Source organism: Cnephaeus nilssonii, assembly GCF_951640355.1.
Source record: "Cnephaeus nilssonii genome assembly, chromosome: 5".
Taxonomy (NCBI): domain Eukaryota; kingdom Metazoa; phylum Chordata; class Mammalia; order Chiroptera; family Vespertilionidae; genus Cnephaeus; species Cnephaeus nilssonii.
In genome coordinates this window covers 95,579,198-95,605,410 of record NC_137076.1, presented here as the reverse complement: position 1 = coordinate 95,605,410, position 26,213 = coordinate 95,579,198, and the positions used below count along the sequence as shown (strand labels likewise).

The window sequence follows — 26,213 nt, the reverse complement described above, 5'->3', positions numbered from 1 at the left end:
TATGTAAATCCTTGCTGATTGGCTATTATTGGAATTGCCGGCCTAAGGGATATGGGTGTATCCCACAATCTGAATAAAAGGGATAGCAAGGCCAGAGCAGGGAAGTCCTTCCCCTTGAGTTGGTCTCCCACCTGGCCCCCAATATTCCCAAATTTATACTTTCTTGTCTAGTCTCTTTCATTTGCGTGCGGCCTGCTCCAGAGCCCGAACCCTGAACCTGAACCCTGAACCTGAACCCTGAACCATGCGGGTCGTGGGGGGGGACACTCGCAACTGGTGCCCAATGTGGAGCACTCACAACTGGCAGCCCAACGTGGGGTACTTGCATTCAAGAACTGAGGTTCCACTGTAAATAGAACAAGCAATAAAGAATGCCTAGCAATAGATAATGAGTTTGAAGTGGCTCTTCTAATTAAGAAATCTAATAATTGTCACTAGTTAATGGCCACAAAAAGACAATAAAATACACATTACGGGGTATAAGTTTCAAGGAAAACAGTGACAACTTCTAAAATAAGCAGTTAAAACAAACCAGAGGGTTTTAAGGTAAATTTTCAAGTCAGACAAACTTCTATTGTCATATTATAGACTCTTGACTATGAATACTTCCACAAGTTTTTATACTGTTTTAAGCAAATTACAAATAACAACCGCAATATTAAGAAGAGTCTGTTAAAGAATGTCTTTATTAATACAAACTATTAATACACACAAACTATAAGCACTAAGAAACTTAAATCTCTAAGTCATAGCAAACAGGTGGCAATTCAACATCCAGAGTCGACAGAAGGCTTGAGGGAGACTGGAACGGATCTAGAAAACAGGAATTTCTTAGACAATACCTGCAAACTGCCTTGATTCATTGTCCATCTCAACATGGACATTAGTTGTCACTTCTAATCATCAACTGTTTTTTCCTTTGTCCAGTGAACCTCTATGCCCACCCCACCTACACACTCATTTCCTAGAAAGTGGCTGTGGTCCCAGAATTAACCAATATTAGGAAATGATTCTTAGAAGTTCCTGAAACTATCATTCTTATTAGAGATCCAAGTAAGAGCCAACAATATCGCTAACATAAATGTATGAAACAATATAAGTGTCTAAGTTAACACACAGAAAACGTACTGACGGCTTCTGACCGCCAGTTTGATCCAAGACCGCAAACCTGGTGCAGTGAGAAGGTTTTGCCATTCCATGTTATTGCACAGGTGTCTTGATCCTGTACGAGGCTTTGCAGGCAACTTGAAATTCTCATTCCAAGCAAGTTTATTATCCTTCAACTTACAACCTAAGAAACTATATGCTAAGTTCAACCTTGTTTGGCTATATCTGAGGCTCTCCAGATTCCAGAATGACTTGATTTTACCTGGGCATTTGGAACTAAACAGCAATACCAACTGAGAAGGGTTTTCATTATTCTAAAACCTTACCCTGAAGTTTGAAGGACAGAAATGTCTTGTAGGCTAACCTCCCCGCCCCCCCCCCCCCCCAATAACTCTATCCCCACGGTAATGCAAGTGTCATGACACGAACTGTCTGCGGCCCTTCGAGGAGGGTCCTTGTTCACTTACCGGACTCCCAGGGCAGAGAGGGCGCCTTCAGGGGTGAAGGGGGGCCCAGGTGTAACAGCTTTTCAAGTTTCCTCTCCTCGTCAAGGATCATGAGAGGCACTCCACTCAAGGGGAGCTGTGCGATCTGGTGTTCTTCAGGCAGGTCGAAGCTCTCAAAATCTGCCACAGAGAGAGGATTTCATCAGGACAGAAATTCTCAGCACGGACAGTGGACTCCTGGGAGTCTGAAGCCCTTTCAGCGGGTCCACGAGGTCAAAGCCACTTTTCTAATAACATGGACACCTTTCCCCCACTGTGCTGACACTTGCAATGATGGCACAAAAGCAACGGTGGATAAAAATCACTGTGCCTTAGCATGGACCCAGGCAGGGGCAAGGCACTGTATTTAGTAGTCACACTACTCCTCACTACCACTCACCTGCAGCAAAAAGTGCCAGTTCCACACATCTCTTTCCCACATGCAGTAAAAAGTACTAATTTTCTTAGCTCTCGATCTTTGAGGACATGTCTTTTTAACATTTTGTAAGATAAAATGAGACGTACGTCAGAAGCACTCTGCTGCTAACTGAAGTACGATGGTGATCCCAAAGAAAAAGGATTTGGGCAAATAGTTCTTTGCAAGCTAAACTAGAGGCCTTTTTCCGAACACCAGTTAGTCGAAAGAACACGTGAAAGACAAACTGGTTACTCGGAGTTGGGTGTTGGTTGCACATTTTCTCAGAGGAATGAAAGGAGTCTATCCCCCCTTCGAGGAAAACAGTATTTGTTGCCAATGATTAAAATTCACAATTTCAAGAAAAAAAAAACGGAATTTTGGAAAACTTATCTGTGATCATTAGCTTGACAGCTTCCTCATACTTAAGATTTTTCTGATGCGATGAGTGGCGATATTAATGAACGTGCTTTTAAAATTGCATAATGAAGCTGCCTTTGGATAATCTACATTTTTCAATAAAACCAATATTCCTAGGTGAGCAATGTGTGATGAATGTTAGGATAAAAGATACTTTGAAGTGCAAAACAGACCAATGGATTTTACTGTCAGAGTATAAAATATTCATTGATATGGTTTCCGGTTTCACATTGCATCTATGTGTTCAGAAACAGCCACCAACTGAATTTTAGGGTAGTACCAAAGAAAACTATCTATACTGATCTGAAAAGACTATTTAAAATGTTTCTCCCTTTCCTAACTATTTATCTGCATGAGGCCAGATTTTCTTCAAATACTGCAACCCAAACAGATGCAACAGATTGAGTGCAAACATCAGATAAGAATCCGGCTATCTTATATTAAGCCAAATTAAGCAAATTTTCAAAATATAAAACCATAATATATATATTATGAAACCATGCCAGTCTTCTCAACAAGTTTTTTGTTTGTTTGTTTGTTTGGAAAAGTTACTTTATTTTTTTCAAGTTATTTATGTTAATATGTTTATTATTTTTTAACCAATTAATAAATATCTTCATTTTAATTTCTGATACAAGAAATATAAACAGAACATACAACCAAAAGTTCTTTGGGGTCTTCACTAATTTTTAAGAGTGTAAAAGAGTGATTAAACAAAAAAATTTGAGAACCACAGTGTTAATTATTTAAAACTGGTTTTTCTTGCCCTGGCCAGTGTGGCTCAGTTGGTAGGAACATTGTACCTTATACCGAAAGGTTGTGGGTTCAATTCCCAATCAGGGCACATGTCCAGGTTGTGGATTCAATCCCAGGTTCAGGTGCCTATGGAAAGGCAACCAACCCTGGTAAAACCGGTCAAAAAGGAACTGAGTGATGGTGACTACTTAATTTAAAACCACTGAATTGTAAAGGAAACCATAACAGAAAAAAGATTCAAGAGGATACAAGTGTGCGCTATAAAGGGCTAATTTCCTTTATCCACTAAGATCTCTTTTTAAAAAGTAGTCACATTATCAAAGAAACAAACAGAAGTTAAAATAACTACAAATGGACAATTATCAAATATGCTTTCACTGAGGCACACCCTCCTTTCCCCCCCCCCCCCAATTTAAAACAAAAAGATACCCACTGCCTTTCTGATCAAGATTAGTGTTAAAACATTGCAGTTAGAGAACATGGGGGAAGCAGGCATCCTCATCCACAGGAGGTGGGTTCAGTTACATATGCTCCTGTTTAAAGGACAACTGGGCCATGTCTCTTCCCTGAAACACAACACACTATAGTCCTCCTTCCTGGCCAATATGCCTAAATCTGCCTTATTTCCCTTGATGAATGAATGGTAATCATTAGCATGGATGCTGTCCGAATGTCATCACACACCCTTCGAGACTCAGCAAGCAATCCTTAAAGTTTACTCCTGGGTAAACTCACAAACTCACAACAATGTAATTTCCAGAATACTAATTGTGGAATTGTTTTTAATGTAGAAAAGCCAGAAACAATTGGGATATGTGCCAGGAGAATGACTAAATGCCCTTCGAATGAAAGGGCAAAAAATCCAGCTGAGAAGCCAAAATGCCCTACTTGATCTGCCCCCACTGCTTCAACTGTGTCGCCCTTCACTCTGCCTGTTCCCCAGAACCACTCCACTCCTTCCTTCCACCTCAGGATCTGTGCACACACTACCTCCAAGGCTCTTGCCTTGCCCCTCCCCTTCTTCATCCAGCTGTCTCCTTACAGCTTTTGTGAAAGCTTCCCTGCCATTCCCCTAAAAGGCCGTATTTTTTGTTTGTTTGTTTTTTGGTTTTTGCTTGCTTACATTCACAGTAAGATGATTTGTTCAGTGCTGAACTTTCCCTCAGAATCATGGGCTCCCTCAGGGCAGAGCCTGGCATACAGTAGACCCTCCTCAAATGTGAGTACATTAAAGCTAAACAAGCTAGTTCTATAATAGAAAATATTTCAGATACATGTAGCAGGTTGAAGGAGTAAAAAATTCATGTTTTCACTGGCATTGTTCAATTTGACATAAAGCCATTTCTAACAGGCTAGAGCTGTCCACTGCAGACTTTTTCAAGGCTGTGAACACATCTTCCCCCTAGGGGTAAGCTCTTGAGGACAGGGGAAAATGTTCTCCACATCCTTGCTCCAATTCCCCTTCTGACCTTAGATGGCACCTTACAAATAAATCTACCAACAAGCATATTTGTTCAAAGCAACCCAAATTCAGACGGTCTGGTTATAGTTTTGGGTTGTGTATCATATTGATAGCCATATCAAGTTGCAGCTGAATTGGATTCTAAAAGAAACTCTAGGCCAGTGGTCGGCAAACACATTAGTCAACAGAGCCAAATATCAACAGTACAACGATTGAAATTTCTTTTGAGAGCCAAATTTTTTAAACTTAAACTTCTTCTAATGCCACTTCTTCAAAATAGACTCGCCCAGGCCGTGGTATTTTTGAAGAGCCACACTCAAGGGGCCAAATAGCCGCATGTGGCTCGCGAGCCAAAGTTTGCCGACCACAGCTCTTAGGCCAAAGAATTTTTGTAATACCAAAAGATACTACCGAGAGGATTGAAGGGAAAGAATTTTTCTATTTCTGGATAGGTGTCATCTGAGGCAGGAACAGAGCCTTTTGCTTTAACAGTCTTCTCGGTCACCTAAGACAATCCAAGAAAACATGAGTTAGCGAGAGGGCTTCTTCAAGATGTGTGAAGCCTTCACCACATTTTAAATTTTTTCATTTTCATGCTGACTCCTAAGAACCATAATCCTAATGATTCTGTTCTCCTGATTATACACAAATACAATTCAACAATTCTAGTAGCATGGCTCAAGCGTTACGTTTGAGATTTAAGTCAGCCTAAGACATCAAGAATTCGGATCGCAGGTAATTAACTCAATCACTCAACCTACCAGAGAGGGAAAGGGGCCTGAGTCAGCCGGAATAGAAGCTAATCCTAAAAGCCATTTTTGGCTTTTGGAAGTGTGATTTTCCATGTGTTTCCATCAGTCTTATCTTAATTAGTTGTTTTTTTCCTAATACACATTAAACAAAACAATTATCCAAGTAAAGTGTTCATCCACACACCCAAGTTATTTTCTCAGCCAAGTTCTCTCAGTCTGGGATGCACTGATCTGCAGCTCTAGCTCATACACAAATACAGGTCAGCATGCTAGCAAATTATCACCTAAGGAGCTGGTGCTTGCTCTGGGAGGTGGGGAGGAGGACGGTAGCACCTGAGCTATTATATTAATGTGACCTCTTGCAAAGTACCTCCCTCTCAGTACTTACACATGTAAGTAGATGCAGACATTCCTCATTTTATCACCGTTTGCTTTATTGCACTTCATACTGTTTTGGTGGACTTCCAAAATGTTGCTTTTTTTTTTTTAAACAAACTAAAGGTGAGACCCTCCATCATTAAAACGATGACTCGCTTTATGGTGATACTTGCTTTATTATGGTGGCCTGGAACCCAATTATTATTATATTTTAATTCTTTATTGTTGAAAGTTTTACATATATCTCTTTTTTCTCCCATTGACCTCTTCCCCCCCCCCCCCCCCCCCCCTGCTCCCACCCCTGGAACCCAATCTTTGAGCTCTCTGAGGTATGCCTGTACTACCAACAAATCTGGCTCACGATATTAGTTAAGGGCAGGTGAGGCAAAAATATTCACCTGCTGCTGCAGGCTGCTGATCTCAAGGCACAGAGGAAGTCCACCAAAACAGTATGATTCTTTTCTGCCAATCTGTTTGCCAGCCTATATTTAACCTACTCACTGGGAAAAAAGCCAGAGAGAATGGCTAGTCATTTTAGGAGCCAAAAGTGCTGGAGTGTTTAAACAGTGTCATTATAGACAGCACTTACCGTTTTAGCAGAGAAGGTTGTCTGTTTCTCTTTGACAGGTGCATTAGTCTTGACTGACTTTTCTGTAGCTCTGTTGACAGTTCCCAAAGCCTTTCTGGGAGCCTTCCGCAAGGCTGGAGGAGCATCAAACATTTTGCCAACATGTGGTGTTGAAACCTGAGATCTCCCATCTAACGCTTTGACTGCTTTAAAAAAAAAAAAAAAAAAAAGTACCATAAGATTATTCAGGCAAGCCCTAGCTGGTGTGGCTCAGTGGACAGAGTGTCAGCCTGCGGACTAAAGGGTCCGGGGTTCCATTCCAGCCAAGGGCACATACAGGGGTTGCAGGATCGATCCCCAGTAGGGGGCGTGCAGGAGGCAGCTGATCAATGATTCTCTCTCATCATTGATGTTTCCATCTCTCTCTCCCTCTCCCTTCCTCTCTGAAATCAATAAAAATATATTTTTAAAAAAAAGATTCAGGCAATACATATCTGTACAACTAGAAGGCTGACTATGTATAAACTTGGCCTAATTCTCACCGCAAACTCAAACCCCCATTTTTGACAGTGGCATGGCCATTGTCAATCTCATTCCAATATTGAACATGAAAAAAAGACTCATAACAAGCATGTTGTAACAGGAGTACAGGCATACCCCTGAGATATCGCGGGTTCGGTGGCAAATCAAAGCAATAAAGCAGGTTCCGCAATAAAGTGAGTCATAAGCCTTTTGCTGGTAGAGGGTCTTGCCTTCCATTTGCAAAAAAATGCAACATCTGCGAAGTGCAATAAATAAAGGGAGGTATGCCTGTATCCGGCACACTTGACTCCAGTTGCCTACGCGGTGCACTTACGCCTCCCTGGGCTCAGGCCACATTGACCCACAAAACCTGTGGGTGATTGCAGCCTGCATACTCACCAGGCCGGGACCCCAGCTTCAGCCGGTCCTTCGGGGTCGCACGAGTGCCTAGTTCTCCGTTTTCCTTATCCACAAAGATCACAGTAGCCATTCTGCATGGACTAGGGGAGCGAAACACATATTAGACCCTGGGGTAAGGTGCAGCACCGCCCAAACTTTCCACACTGGGCACGTCCACGCAAAAAAGGCACGAGCTAAGCAGAGGGAGAAGCGCGAGCTTGAGCCAACGGGCACGTAATCCAGCTCTTAACTCTTGGGGGCCGCGTAAGAGGCTCTAAATTCCAGCAGAACTGGCGGTCTGGGGCCGGCAGGAACCCTGGACCTCAGGAGAACCGAACCGTCGTGGGTCGCCGTGCAGTCAAGGCCGTCAACCCGGCTGGGCGCTATATAGACGACCCCGGGAAGTCCCAGCCCCAACCCCATGCCCCCAGCCCCTGGCCCTCGCCCCGCCCCACCCCCTGCCCCGACCCCCCGGGACCCGGTCCCCAACGCGCCTTTTTCTTCACCAGACCACCCCCCAGCCCCCCGGTCCCCGCCCGACCGCTCACGACCTCTCCGTTCACCCACGTTAGGATCCACAGCCAAAATCTCTCCCGACTCAGCCTCCAGCGGTCGCGCCCGGCCCGGCGTTTGAACCACAACTCAAATTCCTATTGGCTCATCCGCCCAGTAGGCGGGACCGGAGTGGGGTGGAGACTCCCAGGAAGAACCAATGGGAAGAAGCTACGTTCCTTAGGCTCCGCCCCGAAAGCTTTGTCCCTAGATTACAGCTTGTTCCTTGAGAAGACAAAAAAAAAAATCAAACCTCGTGACACCTTAATAATGGACTTTTAGGTGTGTTTTTTACTAACAGACAGAAGGGGAGTGAATATGGTCACCAATTACAAATAATTATGATAATTATTGTGATATTAAGATACAGAGTTTTGTTTTGTTTTTGTTTTTCCTGAAACACTGAAGGGGCCAAGACGTTTTTAAATGAAAAGATTGTGAGGTTCAAAAAGTCAAGGCGAAGTGGCAGCTGAACTATTTTCCTAAAGTCTTCAACTAATCAACTATTTGTCCAGAGAGTAAATAGACCAGATCAAATTCAAAAAGAAGAGGTATCCTGGAGAAAAGGCATTATAGTCTTCAGGAAAATAACTGAGGAAAAATGGATACATAACAAACAGTTGTATTTCAATTAGAGATATGAAAAAATACATATATAGTCAGGTGGGAAAACAACCCATTAGGTCTAAAGAACACTAGCAGAGCAGAATTGAAAATTAAGAAAAAAAATGTAAGTACCAATAGATCAAACAGCAGTATTTGAGTCATTCTGTTATGCTTGTGATTAAGAATAGACTGCTTATTCCCTCACTGAAGGCCTTTCCTCAATATTTCAGGCTAGGATGCTGTTTCTAGTACTGCAACAGAAATCTCTGGCTTAGGAACAAAATAATGATCCAAATAAATACATAATTCAGGCTTCCTTTAAAATTCTATAATTTAATAGGGGCTGTCATAGATATGGTTCTCAATATACGCCAGCTCATCGGCTCTGCTTCCCTGGCATTTCAGGACCAAAATTGACCACGGAATGATTCATTCACTAAACAAATAATTATTGAATGCTGTTTAATACATCAAGAAGAAAGGATCCTAGTCCTAGCCAGTTTGGCTCAGTGAATAGAGCCTCGGCCTGCAGACTGAAGGGTCCCGGGTTCGATTCCGGTCAAGGGCACATGCCCAGGTTGTGGGCTCAATCCCCAGTAGGGGGCGTGCAGGAGGCAGCCAATTAATGATTCTCATCATTGATGTTTCTCTCTCCCTCTCCCTTTCTCTCTGAAATCAATAAAAACATTTTTAAACCCATGCATACTTTTATTAACCCCTTCCCTGTCCTTTTTCTTTTGAATCCCCACCCCTTCACTTATTTTCTCCCTGTATCACTTTCTACATATCTCAGCTCCATATTATATCAACACACAAAAGTGTTGATTTTTTTAAACCAAATCCATACAACACCTACAACTTCCAAGTGGGCATTCTTTCTCCCAAGGTTTTTGGTTGCAAGGTTTATTCTGTATTTCCCTAGGGCCGTGGTCGGCAAACTGCGGCTTGTGAGCCACATGCGGCTCTTTGGCCCCTTGAGTGTGGCTCTTCCACAAAATACCACGGCCTGGATGAGTCTATTTTGAAGAAGTGGCGTTAGAAGAAGTTTAAGTTTAAAAAATTTGGCTCTCAAAAGAAATTTCAATCGTTGTACTGTTGATATTGGCTCTGTTGACTAATGTGTTTGCCGACCACTGGCCTAGGGTAAGTCTTCCCCTTACAACAGGAAGCACTGTCTCCCAAGGTCATTTAGTAACTGAAAATGCCATAACCACCTCCTCTTTGAGAGACCACTGTTTCCTTACTAATGAGCCACAGACCCACTTTGTTATTCCAAACTATTAGTGGGATATCCAATTGACACCTCCCTCACCTCATAAGGGTACTTACATCCTAATCAACCCCAGTGTATATTAATCCTGATTAGCAAACAGTGATCCTCCAGAACTGTTTCCTTAAACCCTCCTCAGAATCAGTCCTCTGGGAGGAATCCAAACCTCACAAAAGATTCTTCTCTCTTGTCCAGCACATTCTATGATTCCTCTGGGAGATGAGCTCCCTGGCTTGTGCCTGGTGATTTGAACTTAATAGACCTCAACTCTTCCAAGTAAATTCCAGTAAAATGTTTTAAGAAGATAAAAAACAAGTGTGGGTGCTTCGTAGACTACTCACTTTCAAGCTATTCTCTGATACTTTCCATTCCGTCATCTATTGCCCTGTAGAATCAAAACATTTACATTCCTAAACTCTAGACGCTGCAAATTTTTAATAAGAAAAAAATAATGAACCCTCGCCTGTTTGGCTCAGTGGATAGAGCGTTGGCCCGCGGACTGAAGGGTCCCGGGTTAGATTCCGGTCAAGGGCATGTACCTTGGTTGCAGGCTAGATCCCCAGTGGGGATTGTGCAGGAGGCAGCTGATTGATGTTTCTATGTCATCAGTGTTTCTAACTCTCTATCCCTATCCCTTCCTCTCTATAAAAAATCAATAAAATATATATTTTTAAAAATAATGACATTGTAATGGGTTATCTTATTTAGGTAAGAATGTTAGCTATTTTCACTTTTACATTTTTTTATTTTTTTAAATATATTTTATTGATTTTTTTACAGAGAGGAAGGGAGAGAGATAGAGAGTTAGAAACATCTATCAGCTGCCTCCTGCACACCCCCCACTGGGGATGTGCCCACAACCAAGGTACATGCCCTTGACCAGAATCGAACCTGGGACCCTTCAATCCACAGGCTGACGCTCTAATCCACTGAGCCAAACCAGTTTCGGCATTCACTTTTACATTTTAAAGGACTATAGATTATTTGGAAAAAAATTTTTAAAGGTGATCAGAACAGATGGGACAAAAAAATAAAAAATTCAACTGAGTAAACTTAAAGATCTAATTGGCTTTATTAAATGATTTGTGGATTGGGCAGCATCCCATCTAACAACTACAAGAGCATTGGGGAGGTTTGTATAGGACGAAGGATGGAGCAAGGAGATATTAACAAAAAAGAAAGGGTTTTTTGGAGACCAGGACATCTTTTTTTTTTGTTTGTTTTTAAGGGGGAAGAAAGAAGGGGGCGGATTTTTATCAGGCAGATGGACTCTTCTTTCTGTGGGGGTCGTGGATGAAAAGGGCCCTTGTGACAGATAACCTTACTGGTGCTTGAGAAAGGAAAGAATGTCTAAGCTGCTGCTGGAACTTGATCAGTAACCAAGGGAACACAGAAAATTCCTAACCAAGCCACATATACTTTCCAATGGTCTCCATTAAAAAGAGAAATGGCTGTAGAAGGCAGTGACTGTTCTTTCTATATCCTGATAAAAATATAAAAATAATTGCTTCCAGAACCTTCCCCATGGCTCCGGATTCCAGGTGCTTAATGACCCTACCTTATCTGTATATTCTTTCAACCTGATGTAAAGCCATTAATCCTTGACTATATAATCATTAACTAAAACAGCTGATGCACAGCTATATTTTTCTTTGTTCCCCCCTCTCCCGGCCTATATAAATATCCCTGAACTCTACTCTCAGGCAATGTCCTCAGATGTGCCTAAATAATTCTCTTTTCCTAAATCTGTAAAAGTTCAAGTCTTCTTTTCCTTGATATGCTTGATGAGAAATTCCAGACTGCATGATTAGATTATATTTCTGAGAGAGGTTGAAATTGCAATTAAATCCATTTGGAGGGAGGAGTAGGGCATGGGGCAAAGGAGCATAAGGCTGAAGAACTCCAGAAAATGGGTTGAAAGCTTCCAATTCTTAAATATATCCTCATAGGAGAGACAAATGCCAAGTTGAAGAGGGAACAGGGAACCGGGACCTTGAAGGAAGCCGCCATCCTGAGCCTCAGACATGGGTCCAATCAGACCAGGACTCTGTCTTCAGTGTTTTGTTTTTAACATATTTTATTATTTTAGAGAGGAAGGGAGAGGGAGAGATAGAAACATCAATGATGAGAGAGAATCATTGATTGCCTCCTGCACGCCCCCTACTGGGGATCGAGCCTGCAACCCAGGTATGTGGCTGGAATGGAACCTGGGACCCTTTAGTCCGCAGGCCGACGCTCTATCCATTTAGCCAAACCAGCTAGGGCTGTCTTCAGTGGTTTTTAAAGTAAAAATTGTATGCTATTATGTCAGATTTTAAAGACTTTTTTTTTTCTAACGGCGAAATGAAATGCTGGATATATTGAGTTAAATAAAATACTGAAAAGTAATCTTACTGGTTTCTATTGTCTTATTGTGGCTACTGGGATGTTTAAAATGACATCTAGGGCTGGCATGATGTTTCTTTGGGACGATGTTGCATTGGAGGGTTTTAAGCTTGGATGATGGGACGTGATATGAACAAATTAGGGCTTTGAAAAAATATCACCACAGTGTGGACTACTGACTCGAGGGAGTGGGAAGATTAGCAAAATTCGAGTCTCGCGAGACCAACGTCTCGGGAATCTGAAACCCAAAGAGTTGTTACTGCGCATGTGTCCCGCGGTGGCTTCTGGGAAGTGCTGAGAACCGGAAGTAAACATTGACGTATTGGCTTTGTTTCTGTCCAGTGGTTTGGGGGTCCGCTGCGACAGGACTTGGTGAGGAATTATTTTGAGAACTTGGGTGGTGGGGAGGGTGAGGAGGCGAGCGGAAGGGGGAGCGGGAGCGGGACGGTGCGGGGGAGTGGGACGGGCGGGCGCGGGGATGGTAGGGGGTAATGGGGCGGGAGGGCGCGGAGACGGGTACAAGAAGAGGAAGGTGAAGCTAGGAGAACCCCGGAAAATGGGCCGGAAACTTCTAATTCTTAAGATATATCCTCAAGGGGCTGATGAATATCAGGTTGAAGAGGGAACAGGGAACGCGGGCCAAAAATGAAGCCTTAGACGTGGTTCTGTGCCCAGTCAGACCAGGACGGTGTCTTTAGTGGTTTTTAAAATAAAAATTAATGTCATTGGAGCTGCACTGCCCAGTATAATAGTCATTAGCTGCTTGTGGCTCTTAAGCACTAGAAATGTGGCTAGTCTAAATGTGACATCCATATCAGATTTTAAAGACAGTTTCTTTTTTTCTTATGGTAAAATGACATACGGGATATATGGGGTTAAATAAAATATTGCAAAAGTAATTTTACCCGTTTCCTTCTATTGTCTTAATGTGGCTACTGGAATATTTAAAATGACATGTAGAAGGAAAAAGTAGTAACACTACGTGGTAGTATTGACAATTAGATGAATATGAATGATATGTAGAAGGCGAAAAAAATTTTAATAATGAAATAGGTATGGGGATTAGCTGGAACAAGTAAAGGGATGAATGGTGGTGTTTTTTATTAAGAGAGGAAACTGGAAGGAGACTAGCTTTCATAGAGAAGATCATGAATTTGAATTAAGATGTGTTGAGTTTATGCGTCTCTAGACCTCTACGTGGAGATGCTGTGAAGTAAGCAATTGGAATATATGTATCTGAAGCTCAGATAAAAGGGCTAGAGTAGAGAAATAAATTGGAACCAACGGTGGAATGTAGCTACTAAAGCCTTGGAAATAGATGCGCTTTTCCACTAGTGGAGTTCACAGTGATGAAAGAGGCTTTAGGACTTGCAGAATCCAAAATTAAATAACTAGGCAGGAATGGATAACCCTGCAAAGGAGCCAGGAGAAGCAGCAAGAGTATAGAAGAAGCAGCAAGAGCCAAGAAAAACCAGAAGAGTATAGTGTGCCATGAGCCAAGGGATAAGAATATATCAAAGAGAAAGGGAACAGAACTGAAAAGAATGTCCACTGGTAACTTAGTAGTAACTCTTCAGAGTGGTAAGGGTTGGAAGCTAAACTAGAGTGGTTGAGGAGGGAAGTAGATGATGAAACAGAGGTAATAAATATAGATAACTCTTTTTTAAAATATATTTTTTTTATTGATTTCAGAGAGGAATGGAGAAGAAGAGAGAGAGAAACATCAATGATGAGAGAGTCATTGATTGGCTGCCTCCCACAGGCCCCACACTGGGGATGGAGCCTGAAACCCAGGAACATGCCCTGAGCTGAAATTGAACCATGACCTCCTGGTTCATAGGTCCACACTCAACCACTGAGCCATGCCGGCCGTGCTAGATAACTCTTAAGACTTTCAGTCTTTAAGGGTAACAAAGATCAGACTGCGTTTAAGAGTTTATGTGGTGGAAAAGTTTAACATTTACGTAGAAAGGAATTCAGGAATATATATGAGAGAGTCTTAGGAAATTTTAAATCTGTGTGTATGTCTCTCCATTTGTAAATCAGAATTGAGGGAGTAACTACAACAGTAGAGACTTTTATTTAGGGGAAAGAAAACCTGCCCTTAAAAATACTATGAAAGAATAAGAATATATGAAACATTATTTATAACTCACAGTATGTGTTATTAAGATGTGCTTTTGATAGTTTCGCTGATGAACTCATGAAGGCCTAGTTTATACTAACATAGATTTCTTCCCTTTCAAAGAGGAGGCCGGATAACGATGGCGGCTGCAGCTGTGGACACAGTTAATGCTGCCCCCGTGGCAGGGTCCAAAGAAATGAGTTTGGAGGAACCAAAGAAGATGACCAGAGAAGACTGGAGAAAGAAGAAAGAGCTAGAAGAACAGCGAAAACTGGGTAATGCTCCTGCAGAAGTTGATGAAGAAGGAAAGTAAGTAATTTTTTGTATGATCTTTTCATTCACAACTCAAATTCATGTCTAACTTTCTCAATTCCTCATCCTTTGGCAGGAAGCTATCTTTACCATTTACGTCATGTTTGTTTTATTTATTTTTATCAAACTCATGTGTAAGGTGTAGTAATCAGGTAATATTGAAGGACTTATAATGAACGGCTATAGTCCCTTTCAACCCTCCCCACTCCCTGTCCCACTATACAAAAGTGACTAATTATAAATCTTTGTATTTTTTGAGTTTTTCTGGCTGGTACCTACACATGTCTAATATACCTAACCCATTATTTTAATCAACTCTAAGGTATTACTAGTTTACTTCTTTCTCTGATACAAGATTTTTCTCACTAAAATACATCTCTCTTTTTCCTTCAGTTATATCACTGTTCTTAATTTCTTTGTGGGAAACTTTTTACTCGAATTTAATTATTTAAATTATAGAAATATCAAGTGTATCCTTCCCCCACCCCACTCCCACCTCCCCACCCCCACTGCAATATCTCTATTCTTAGATTCTGTATAGGGTACCTTTAGTAATTTGTAATATCAATTATTTTCACACTTTATTCTTTTTTTAAAAAAAAAAAAACTTTTATTTTATTACAGGGACATCAACCCTCATATTCCTCAGTATATTTCTTCAGTGCCATGGTATATTGATCCATCAAAAAGACCTACTTTAAAGCACCAGAGACCACAACCAGAAAAACAGAAGCAGTTCAGCTCATCTGTAGAATGGTATAAGAGGGGTGTAAAAGAGGTATGTAGGCAACCTGTATGTATCCCTGTAGAAATGGAGATTAAGAACTTAATATAACAGCCTTTAATACAATCCTGTATAAAATAGAAATAGATTATATAACCTTTCATCTGGTATTAAAATTCACACATATGACATTAGCATCTATATTTTATTTTATAAATTTTATATTGCTGAAGTCCTTAAACTTTCTCGTTTATAAAAGTGTAGGAGACTCTAACTGGTTATCCTCCTAATAAATAAATCATTTCACTAGACAGTATAATGAGAGCCAGTGTTATTTCTAACTTATTCAGATAAATGAAACATTTCCTTTGTTTTTCTTTACATTCATTTATAGAACTCCATAACTACTAAGTACCGCAAAGGAGCGTGTGAAAATTGTGGGGCCATGACGCACAAAAAGAAAGACTGCTTTGAGGTAAATTCACTTTTGAGAATTTTGGAAACTGTTGTCAGGTCTTTCTTTCTTGATTCCTTATCAGAGAGCTTGATTCTATTTTTCTAAAATTATCTAAACTTAGCTACCAGTTAAATAAAAATTAATTTGAGTGACATAGTTCAACATTATCAAGTTTTTCTGCTGGAAGACTTAACTGGTAATTTAAGAAATAGACCATAAAGTTCCATGGTATGTTCATACCTGCTCTATAAAAATTATAGGAAATTTTCCTCTGGGCTACAGGTACTTAGGGAAAGGTGTAATCTTACTCTGTTTTCCAGAGACCTAGGCGAGTTGGAGCAAAATTTACAGGAACTAACATAGCTCCAGACGAACATGTCCAGCCTCAGCTGATGTTTGACTATGATGGGAAGAGGGATCGGTGGAATGGCTACAATCCAGAAGAACACATGAAAATTGTAGAAGAATATGCCAAAGTTGATCTGGTGAGCAAAATTCCCTGTTTTCCTAGTATCCTTAAAGAATGAACGTTTTACTCTACCACTAATTTAGCTACTCTATTTTTCAAGCCTTCAAGCACTTTAAAAATGGAGGCATTTTTATGTAAGCTTAATTGAATAGTGAACATAAACAGTGTACTGGCCCCATTTAGTAGCAATTTCTTTTTATTTGATTCTTGTGTTGTCCTTTACTCCCTGACTTACGTTTTAAAAAAATACTGGAAACATGAGAACAGATTAGTGTCCAAGCTTTTGGCTTTTTGAGTTTATTAAATTGGTTCCCAGACTGTATCTTACCCAAGGCCTATTTTACAATTGTCTCAGAGCATTTAGAGGGTGGTAGAGTGGGAACTAAGATAACCTGTTTCAGAAAATTGAATTTTTCTTTAACTAAACTTTAATTTTCTTCTGTTATGTTTTCACCTACTCATCCTCATTCTTTAAAATCCATAGTCACACTGCCTTTTTATTTTTCTAAGGGGGAGTTAACATTTAAGAATCATGGGATTTCCATAAGCAGAATTTAATCTTTTCTTGAGCAGTGAAATATATGGAAATACTGGGCCTGCCTGACAAGAGTCAGTCATCTGGAGTCAGGTGGCAACTGCCCCTTTTGGATAGGGCTTGCTCTGCAGTTTACCACAGGTGCTGTCTGGCTCAGTTTCCATTCATGCCTGCTTCAAACAGGAGTTTGTAACTCCTATTCCTTAGAGGACCATATGTCTAGAGCTCCGGGAAATCTCAGGGATGACCTTGTCCACTGAGCTTTTCTGAAAACAATAAACTTCCTCCCTTTAATTATATTACAAAAATAAAATGTTCATTTGAATGTTGTAAGTAAATTGCAAATGTTTTGTTTGTTTTCTTTTTTTGGTCAGGCAAAACGAACACTGAAAGCCCAGAAACTCCAAGAAGAATTGGCCTCAGGAAAGTTAGTGGAACAGGCTGTAAGTAATAAAAATGATCAATAAAATTTCAGAGCTTAGTAACAAAGAAAATTGAAATAAATATTTAATTTAGTCCTGGCCGGTGTTTCTCAGTGGTTAGAGTGTCAGCACTCACACCAAAGGGTTTCAGGTTAGATTCCTATTCAAGGGCATGTACCTAGGTTGTAGGTTTGATCCCAGGCCCCCGGCCAGGGCGGTTGCAGGAGGACAACAATTGATGTGTCCCTCTTACATCGATGTGTCTCTCTCTGCTTCCCTACTTCCCTCCCTCTCTCTAGACATATCCTCTGGTGAGGATTAAAAAAAAAATTATATTTAATACTGCAAATCACATTCTTGTATATAACTCTTTATGTAATTGACATATTATTTATTTATGATAAATTCCTAAAAGTGTAATTGTTGATGCAGTTAATATGTTTATTTAAAATTGTGATGACCTATCACTTAGCTTCCATTCAGAAAGGCTATATGATAAATATATATAGTAATACACACACACACACACACACACACACACACACACACACACACTAGAGGCCCGGTACACGAATTTGTGCACGGGTGGGATCCGGCCAGCCTGGGGGTTAGGGGGGAGAGGGAACACGGGAGGTTGGCCAGCTGGCCTCGGCCCCTGGTCAAGGGGACAATTTGCATACTAGCCTTTAATTATATACTAGAGGCCCAATGCATGAAATTCGTGCAAGAGTAGGCCTTCCTTCCCCCTGGCTGCCAGCACCAGCTTCCCTCTGGCACCTGGGACCTGGGCTTCCTTGCAGCTGCTGGCAGGCGCCCGGGACCCAGGATTCCCTCCAGCTGCCAGCAGGCACCTGGGACCCAGGCTTCCCTTGCAGCCCCAGCTTCGTCCATAAGGTCGTCCGGGAAAAAGTCCGGTCTAATTAGCATGTTACGCTTTTTTTATTATAGAGGATTTCTTTTTTTTTTTTTTTTTTACTCTTTTTTATTAATTGGTTTTAGAGAGAAAAGAGAAACATCAATTTGTTGTTTCACTTATTTATGCATTTATTGGTTGATTGTTGTATGTGCCCCGACTGGGGATCTAACCCACAACCTTGGCATATCAGGACAATGCTCTAACCAACTGAGCTACCCAGCTGGGGCCCATATACACTTCTATGCTCCCCTACTAATGCTATAAGGTATTCTTTTTACCTTTGAATTATTTTAAATGAACATGATGAAATACTGACTACTTTGCTATAGGTGTTCTGTGGAGTTAGAACACCTGAACAAATTGTTAATGAAGAAAGTATGTCTATAACAAAAATTTCATACTCTCCTTAAATCACAATATGGTGTTACTTTAGTAGATTTCTTCATGGCCTGAATTTTTTAGAGGCTCTTTGGGCTCTAAAGATACTTATAACATGATCCTAATAACATTTTATTTTTGGACTTGGTAGAACTAGTGAGGTATAACGAAAATGGTATGTCTAAGATTAACATATGAAATGAATATTTATTGGGTACATTGTTCATTTTAATCTTTCTTTTTCCTTTGTGTGATTAAAATTTTACTACAGGCCCGATGCACGAAATTTGTGCAAGGGCCTCGGCCCTGCCCGCTGCCGCCACCGCAACCCCCAGTAGTCCCTCTGCGGCAGCCTCTGCCCACTGTGGCTGGGGGCCTCTGCCATGGCCCCTGCCCGCCCCCACCCGCCACTGCCGCCTCTGCCTGGGCCTCTGCCCGCTGCAGCTTTGTCTGGAAGGAAGGACGGAAAGAAGGACATCTGGTCTAATTAGCATATTACACTTTTATTATTATAGATATCAATAAATATTCTCTAGAAATGTTCTGGCTTCTAATAAGATAAACTATTCACAGGGACATACCTGTATTAAGAACTTACGTGCTCATTATAAGTGAGAAATATGAGAATTTGTTCAGTTAGATTTGTTATATTATGTTTTTAAAGTGTTAAATAATCAATACGTTTAGTAGAATAAAAAAAATTTTTTTCCTTCTATCATATGCAGAATTCTCCAAAACACCAATGGGGAGAAGAGGAACCAAATTCTCAAATGGTAATGAATATTTGCACTATCTGGGTATACGTTAAATGTTTCCATTTCTGATGGCTAATATAATAATACCATCATTACTAATTATATTAACATAGAATGAATAATAGCCTTAAAGAACACAAGTGAATAAGGGTATGGTTAAAGGGAAATGAAAGGAAAACAACTAAATGCTATTCTTTTTTTCTTACTATTTTTTTTTCCTCTCCCTCTTTCAGGAAAAAGATCATAATAGTGAGGATGAGGATGAAGATAAATATGCAGATGATATTGACATGCCTGGACAGAACTTTGACTCTAAGAGACGGATTACTGTTCGGAATCTCAGGATTCGAGAAGATATTGCAAAAGTAAGCCTGGCCAACTTAATGTACACATTCAAATATTTGTCTTCCCAGCCTAAATTTTACCTATGTGTCTCATATCTGGGCAGTATATGGGTAATATAGTCAGTCATTCCAAAATTAGGCATCATTCTGTTTTTTTCTCTTCATCTGTGCCCCAGAATGCATTCCCATAAATAATTGATTGTGATCAACTACAGAAAATGTTAGTTTTGGGAATAAACATTAATGCAGCCTTCAAACTTTTTTTATTCTAGTATTTGCGGAATTTAGATCCAAATTCTGCTTACTATGATCCCAAAACTAGAGCAATGAGAGAAAATCCCTATGCCAATGCAGGAAAGAATCCAGATGAGTAAGTATTGAGTAAAATGTACAAATTATGGGGGGTGGGGGGGTGGTATTAACCGGGGAATATATGCATAGCCCATGGACACAGACAGTAGTGTGATAAAGGCTTGGGAGGGGCGGGTGCAGGGGGGGGGGGTCAATGGGGAAAAAACAACAAAACAAAGGGGACATCTGTAATACTTTCAAAAATAAATTTCTAAAAACCACTCAAAACACCCAAAAAAAGCACAGATATCAAGATAATAATCTGAATTAAAATGAACATTATCTATGATTAGATCAGAAAAGAGTTAACTTTCCTTAAATCAATCTCTGAAACAATTTTTTTTTCCAATTTTTACAGAGTGAGCTATGCGGGAGATAACTTTGTTAGATACACAGGTGATACCATTTCAATGGCTCAGACACAGTGTAAGTATTTGCTCCTTTGTCAAGGCATTTTATATCAGCCCATAAGAAATTTGGGGGCATTTTAAAAACACTATATTATATAGCTGACAACTTATTAAGATGTTTTTAATTTCCCTAGTGTTTGCATGGGAAGCCTATGACAAGGGATCTGAAGTGCATCTGCAGGCCGATCCTACCAAACTAGAGCTCTTGTATAAGTCCTTCAAGGTCAAAAAAGAAGACTTCAAAGAACAGCAGAAAGAAAGCATCCTGGAAAAGGTAATTTTGACCAAAATGTTAAAGTTTCTTAAAGATAAATGACCAGTAAATAAGCACTTGATCTACATTTGAAATACAATCCAAAGAGAGTCCCTTTTAATCCATCAGGAATAGTACTGTCTTTCCATTGACTTAATCATTTGGCAAATAGTATCAGTATAGCTGTGTCCCTGAGTTTTGGTAGCAAAACAAACCACCTCAAGACTTAGTAACTTAAAAATGCACATTTCTTTTTTGTTCATGAATCTGTGTATCAGCTGGATCTCCTGGTCTGGGCCTGCTCATGTGAGGCTGGATGGTCTAGGATGGCCTGACTCTGATCTCCAGCAGTTAGCAGGCAGGTTGTCCTAAGGGAGCTCATCTCTGCCCCACCTGGGCTCCTCTAGAAGGCTAGTCCAGCTTCTTTCCATGGCATTCTCTGGATACCAGAGACTAGTAACAAAAAAGGTATGCCCCAGTTCATGAGTGATTTCCAGGCCTTTGCATGCATCACATTTGTCAGTTTTCCATAGGTCACAAGTAATGTGGCCAAGCCCAGTTTCAAGGAATGGAGAAACAGACTGTCTCTTCAGGGAAGGAGTAGCAAAGTCATGTGGCAAATGGGCATGTGTACAGGATAAGAGGAATGTATAGCCACATTCAACAGATAAATAGCAACTGAGACATTTTGTATTTGCCTATGAAAATTTGGTAGCATTTTTTTTCACTGTATTTTGTATAACAGGGCTTATAAAGAATGCTTCTTTAATCTTATTGATTAGAAATAAACCCATCAGTAGAGAGTTGAATGCAAATCTTTATTGTAAAATGTATTTAACAATGTTCAATTTTTTTAGTATGGTGGCCAAGAACATTTGGATGCTCCTCCAGCTGAATTGCTTTTAGCTCAGACAGAAGACTATGTGGAGTACTCAAGACATGGGACAGTCATTAAAGGACAGGAGCGGGCTGTCGCCTGCTCCAAATATGAGGAGGATGTGAAGATCCACAATCACACGGTGTGTGTTAAGCCAGAACCATTTTGTGTCCTTGTTAGCCTTATGCTCTGGATTGTATTTTTATATTATGACTTCATTATCGAATCATTGCTGTGCTTTTCTTTTTTTTTACATTTTAAGTTCATGATTTTTTTTCCAAAAAATAGGAAAACTGTAAAAGAATACTCTTCTATTCACCCATATGCCCACCCCCTAGATTCAGAATTTTTTTCCATGTTGCCATATACATGCTTTGTCTAGGTGTGTGTGCATGCACACATACTAAAATGTGTGTGTGTATGTGTGTGTGTGTATTTTTTTTACTGAAACATTTGGAAATTACAGATACCATGACAGTTCACCCATAAACACAATATTATGTAGCTCTTAAAATTAAGGAGATTCTTTTTTGTAGCTACATAACCAATTCATAAAATTGACATTAGCTCTTTAATATCATCTAATCTCTTGGCCTTACTCACATTTTTAAAAATATATTCCAAAATGCCTTTAAATAGCTCTTGGGAGTTTTGTTTTGTTTTAGTCAGAATCCAATCGAAATTTATTTTGGTTGTTATGTCTCTTTCTTTCAGAGCGTATCTTTCCTTTTTCATAGCAGTGATTCTTTAACAGATCAGGCCAGTTATCTTGTAAACTGTCTCATATTCAGTACTTGACTGGTTTCTAGTGATATTATAACTTTTCCTCTATTTCCTGTATTTCCTATAAATAGGAATTCAGACTTAAAGGCTTAATTAGATATGTTAAATATTTTGACAAGGACATTTCATAGGTGATTCATAATTCTTCATATTACATCACTTCATAAAGCACATAAGGTCACTTGCTGTGCTCTTGAAACGCCCAAGCTGCAGTTGGCTCTCTAAGTTAGGGGTTAAAAGTTTAACTGCCTGAGGAGCCAGGCTGGTAAACATACATAAGTGAAGTGAGCCAGGCACATTGTACAAAGTAGAGAGCACAAACCCTGTCTAATGGGAGCATTCACTGTTCAACAACAGCCAATTCTTTCCAAGCAGGAATGTGGGTCCAGAATATCCTAGTCCTTAAATTTTCAGGAGAAGTCATATATCCAATTTTTCTAATACGTTTTAAGAATAGGATATAAGAGCACTGTACTGTAATGCCTGCTTCTCACACTTGAGGACTGGCCAGCCTTTGCTTGTTAGCTAGCCCTGGAATCCATATAATTTTCCTTCCAAATTACCTTTAAAGGGACTGTATTTTACACTTCTATCAACCTTATGTGAGAGTCCCTAGTTCAGGTTCCATTTTAAGTAACATCTCTCTCTCTCTTTGCAGCATATCTGGGGATCTTACTGGAAAGAAGGCCGATGGGGATACAAATGCTGTCACTCTTTTGTCAAGTATTCCTATTGCACTGGAGAAGCTGGGAAGGAGATTGTTGTAAGTAATTGTCCTCTAGTTCTTACAATTGTAAAACAACCAAATCTCCTAAGTCACATCTTTGTGAAACATATATATCCTCATGCTTCAAATTTCAACTTTTTCTTACATGATTCATAACTATGATACTCAAGTCCAATTACATGTATTTTCCCACAGAATTCAGAGGAATGTATTGTAAATGATATAACTGGAGAAGAATCCGTGAAAAAACCTCAAACCCTCATGGAGGTAAGTCTATCATCATTTGTCCTGAGTTTTTAAATCCCTGAGGGAGGACTATAAAACTTGCACTAGAGCTTTGTTTTTGCATTAAAAACACTATCTTTTAATCCTCCCTGTCAGATACATCAGGAAAAACTAAAAGAGGATAAAAAGAAGAAAAAGAAGAAGAAGAAGAAGCATCGAAAGAGCAGCTCAGATAGTGATGATGAAGAAAAGAAGCAGGAAAAACTGAAAAAGGTACTTTGTGAAGTCTAAATAGTAAAAGTGACACCAGAATTCCATTAAAGATGAAGAAATGAGCTCCTCTTCTGGGTGATTTGCTCATGTCACCTTGTATCAGGTCTAGAACGTGAAGGAAGATTTTGTGTGTCTCCGTATTGCCTGCTTCTTGGAATATTTGACAAATATCACTAAAGCACAGGGGGAAAAAATGTGCCTTGTAATTTTAGAGTTACTAACATGTTTCCCAGAAAGAATTGCCTTGTAGCTCTATAACCTGTAAGTTTCATCAACTCCTTGGGAAAAGTCAGAGTTGCATTCTTCACCAGAAGCATCATTTGTGGGCTTTCAGTAAAATGAACATCATTCAATTTTGGCTATTAAGTAAAAATTCTTTTTTTTTTAATTAACCTTTTATTTTACTAGAGCAACTTTAGATCCAAGTAAATTGAGCAAAAGGTATAGCTGTTTCCTATAATATCACATTTATAGCCTCCCATATTGTTAACATCCCACACCAGAGTAGTACATTGTTAAAATTGATGAAACTATATTGATGCATCATAATCACCCAACATCTATCTAGTTCACCTTAGGGTTCACTCTTTTTTATTGAATTTATTGAGGTGACGTCGGTTAATAACATTATATAGGTTTCAAGTGTACAATACTATAATACATTATCTGTATATTGTATTGTGTTTTTACCACCCCAAGTCAAGTCTCCTTCCATCACCACTCCCCCCTCCCCCCGCCCCAATCATCTTAAGTAAAAATTCTTTAAGATTGAAAATACTGTAGAATGGTTGAGGCTCTATGAAAATAATCATATGAGCCAAATAGTGATTAGTTGCAGCTTGATAGAAGAAGGGCTGACTCCCAAGCTCTTTCAGGTAATCTAGGTTTTTGATGTAGCAGTTCATATTCAGTGGAGTCTTTGGGTTTTCTGCCACTTTGGAACAAAAGAGAACTGATGTAGAGCCATGGCACTCATGTTTTCCCTCTCCCTGCAGGCACTGAATGCAGAGGAGGCCCGCCTTCTTCATGTCAAGGAGCTCATGCAGGTTGATGAGAGGAAGCGGCCTTACAATATCCTATATGAAACCCGGGAACCCACCGAGGAGGAAATGGAGGCCTATAGAATGAAGCGACAGAGGCCGGATGACCCCATGGCCTCTTTCCTTGGACAGTAGTAACTAGTTGCAGATGGACATTCATGATACACACAGGTGATACATAATTTTCAGCTTCTTGCCAATGATTGTAGATGGAAAAGTCAGTGTCTGCTCATCTTGCTGCCTGACTTTAATAAAGCTTCCACAAGTCTAATAGTAAATTCATTCCTTTCCATGCTGAAGGAATAGAAGAAAAATAAAGAGGAGGTACATTAAGAGCAGATTAAGATTTTTATTTCCAATTTTATATTAGTGCTATGGAAAGAGGCCCTGGCTGGCTTGCTCAATTGCTTGGCATTTGAACGGTAGATTAATTACTTTTTCTCAAAACTAGGGCTTCATTTTTTTTTAATTAATAACTGTAATTGTTATTTTATAGTCATTTGTTTTTTGCCTTCTAATGTTTTATCCTCTTTGGTAATAATTCTGTTTTTCACTCATTTATAAAATTTTTATTTTTTTAAATATTTTCTTGTGTCTTACACCCAGAACTAAACGCGTTAGCCTGTGAATGGAAAAATAGTTGTTTTGTCATTCTTGAGTCAGAGTTGACCAATCAGTGATAGGTCTCTTACCATCCTATATAATAAAAGCGTAATATGTAAATCAACCGAACAGTGGAATGACCGGTCGCTATGATGCGCACTGACCCACACTCAATGCAAGAGCTGCTCCCTGGTGGTCAGTGCACTCCCACAGGGGGAGTGCTGCTCAGCCAGAAGCCGGGCTCACAGCTGGCGAGTGCAGCGGTGGTGACAGGAGCTTCTCCAGCTTCTGCTGCAGACAGGCTGTAAGGAGTGAGGGGTCCCATACTGCGAGAGGGATGTCTGACTGCCAGCTTAGGCCCGATCAGACAGACATCCCTTGAGGGGTCCCGGACTGCGAGAGGGCGCAGGCCAGGCTGAGGAATACCCCTCATTCCCCCCAGTGCACAAATCTTGTGCACCGGGCCTCTAGTTTTGGATATAAGTGTTTAGACACAGAAATCCTTTATCATAGAGGATATTGTTTGTGATACTATTTTTTTGTTTTAATTGTGATTGATTTTATGTAACAAACATGAATACTAAATTTGATTTTAAAAGAATATAGAATTTCCTTGTACCTAATCTTTGTAGCCAGCAGGTGTCACTTTGTAAAATTTGCAAAAGCAAAACCTAAAGTTGACAGTTTCTTCAAAGAATTATAAGAATAGCTTGTAGGGCTACTCGCAACTGTGAATGCCATGATCCTCAAGCCTCTTCTAAGAACATTGTGAAAATACAGGGAGAACAGGGTCTGTGAAAAAAAAACTAGTTAAAACCTTAGACATGAGAATATTGACTTTTAACAGCTCATTGGATTCTCTGAGCTACCAAAATCTGCTACTGCATTAAGTTAGCATCTTAGAAATAATTCTGGTGGGAGAGTAACTGAGTTGTCAAGTACTATGGATATCTGCATGGTATCTAGATTCAGGCTGGTATGAAATTAAAATAGCAATGCAAATAGATCTAATTCTTAGCCACTTTAAGAATGTCAAAAGTTTATGTTTTCATATTCCTACTTTAATGTAGGATAGTTCAGCATAAATCTGAGATTGGTGTTTATTTTTATCTTATTTATCTTCTGTTAATAAAGATTTATAATTGAGAATACTTAAC

General features: G+C 40.0%; 2 protein-coding genes across 4 annotated transcripts; one reads left to right on the top strand and one right to left on the bottom strand.

Annotated features, from left to right (window-relative positions):
* Positions 1–668: 668 nt before the first annotated feature.
* Positions 669–7,880, bottom strand: PTTG1 (PTTG1 regulator of sister chromatid separation, securin). 3 transcript variants are annotated; one of them, XM_079772879.1, is made up of 6 exons: positions 7,832–7,880; positions 7,265–7,365; positions 6,365–6,549; positions 5,057–5,150; positions 1,575–1,733; positions 669–813 (listed from the first exon to the last, which is right to left on the bottom strand). In XM_079772879.1, exons 2-6 carry the CDS (start codon positions 7,353–7,355, stop codon positions 734–736), a joined length of 609 nt encoding a protein of 202 aa, XP_079629005.1. In that variant the 5' UTR covers positions 7,356–7,365; positions 7,832–7,880; the 3' UTR covers positions 669–733. The 3 variants fall into 3 exon arrangements, with proteins under 3 accessions (XP_079629005.1, XP_079629007.1, XP_079629006.1); XM_079772881.1 differs by having other exon boundaries at positions 6,365–6,546; XM_079772880.1 differs by lacking the exon at positions 7,832–7,880 and adding an exon at positions 7,516–7,676.
* Positions 7,881–12,329: 4,449 nt separating this feature from the next.
* Positions 12,330–26,213, top strand: SLU7 (SLU7 homolog, splicing factor). Its single transcript, XM_079771637.1, has 16 exons — positions 12,330–12,449; positions 14,326–14,511; positions 15,139–15,292; positions 15,633–15,713; positions 16,016–16,180; positions 17,074–17,142; positions 19,141–19,188; positions 19,404–19,535; positions 19,787–19,884; positions 20,224–20,291; positions 20,410–20,549; positions 21,386–21,547; positions 22,847–22,951; positions 23,111–23,182; positions 23,297–23,413; positions 24,409–26,213. Exons 2-16 carry the CDS (start codon positions 14,342–14,344, stop codon positions 24,586–24,588), a joined length of 1,761 nt encoding a protein of 586 aa, XP_079627763.1. The 5' UTR covers positions 12,330–12,449; positions 14,326–14,341; the 3' UTR covers positions 24,589–26,213.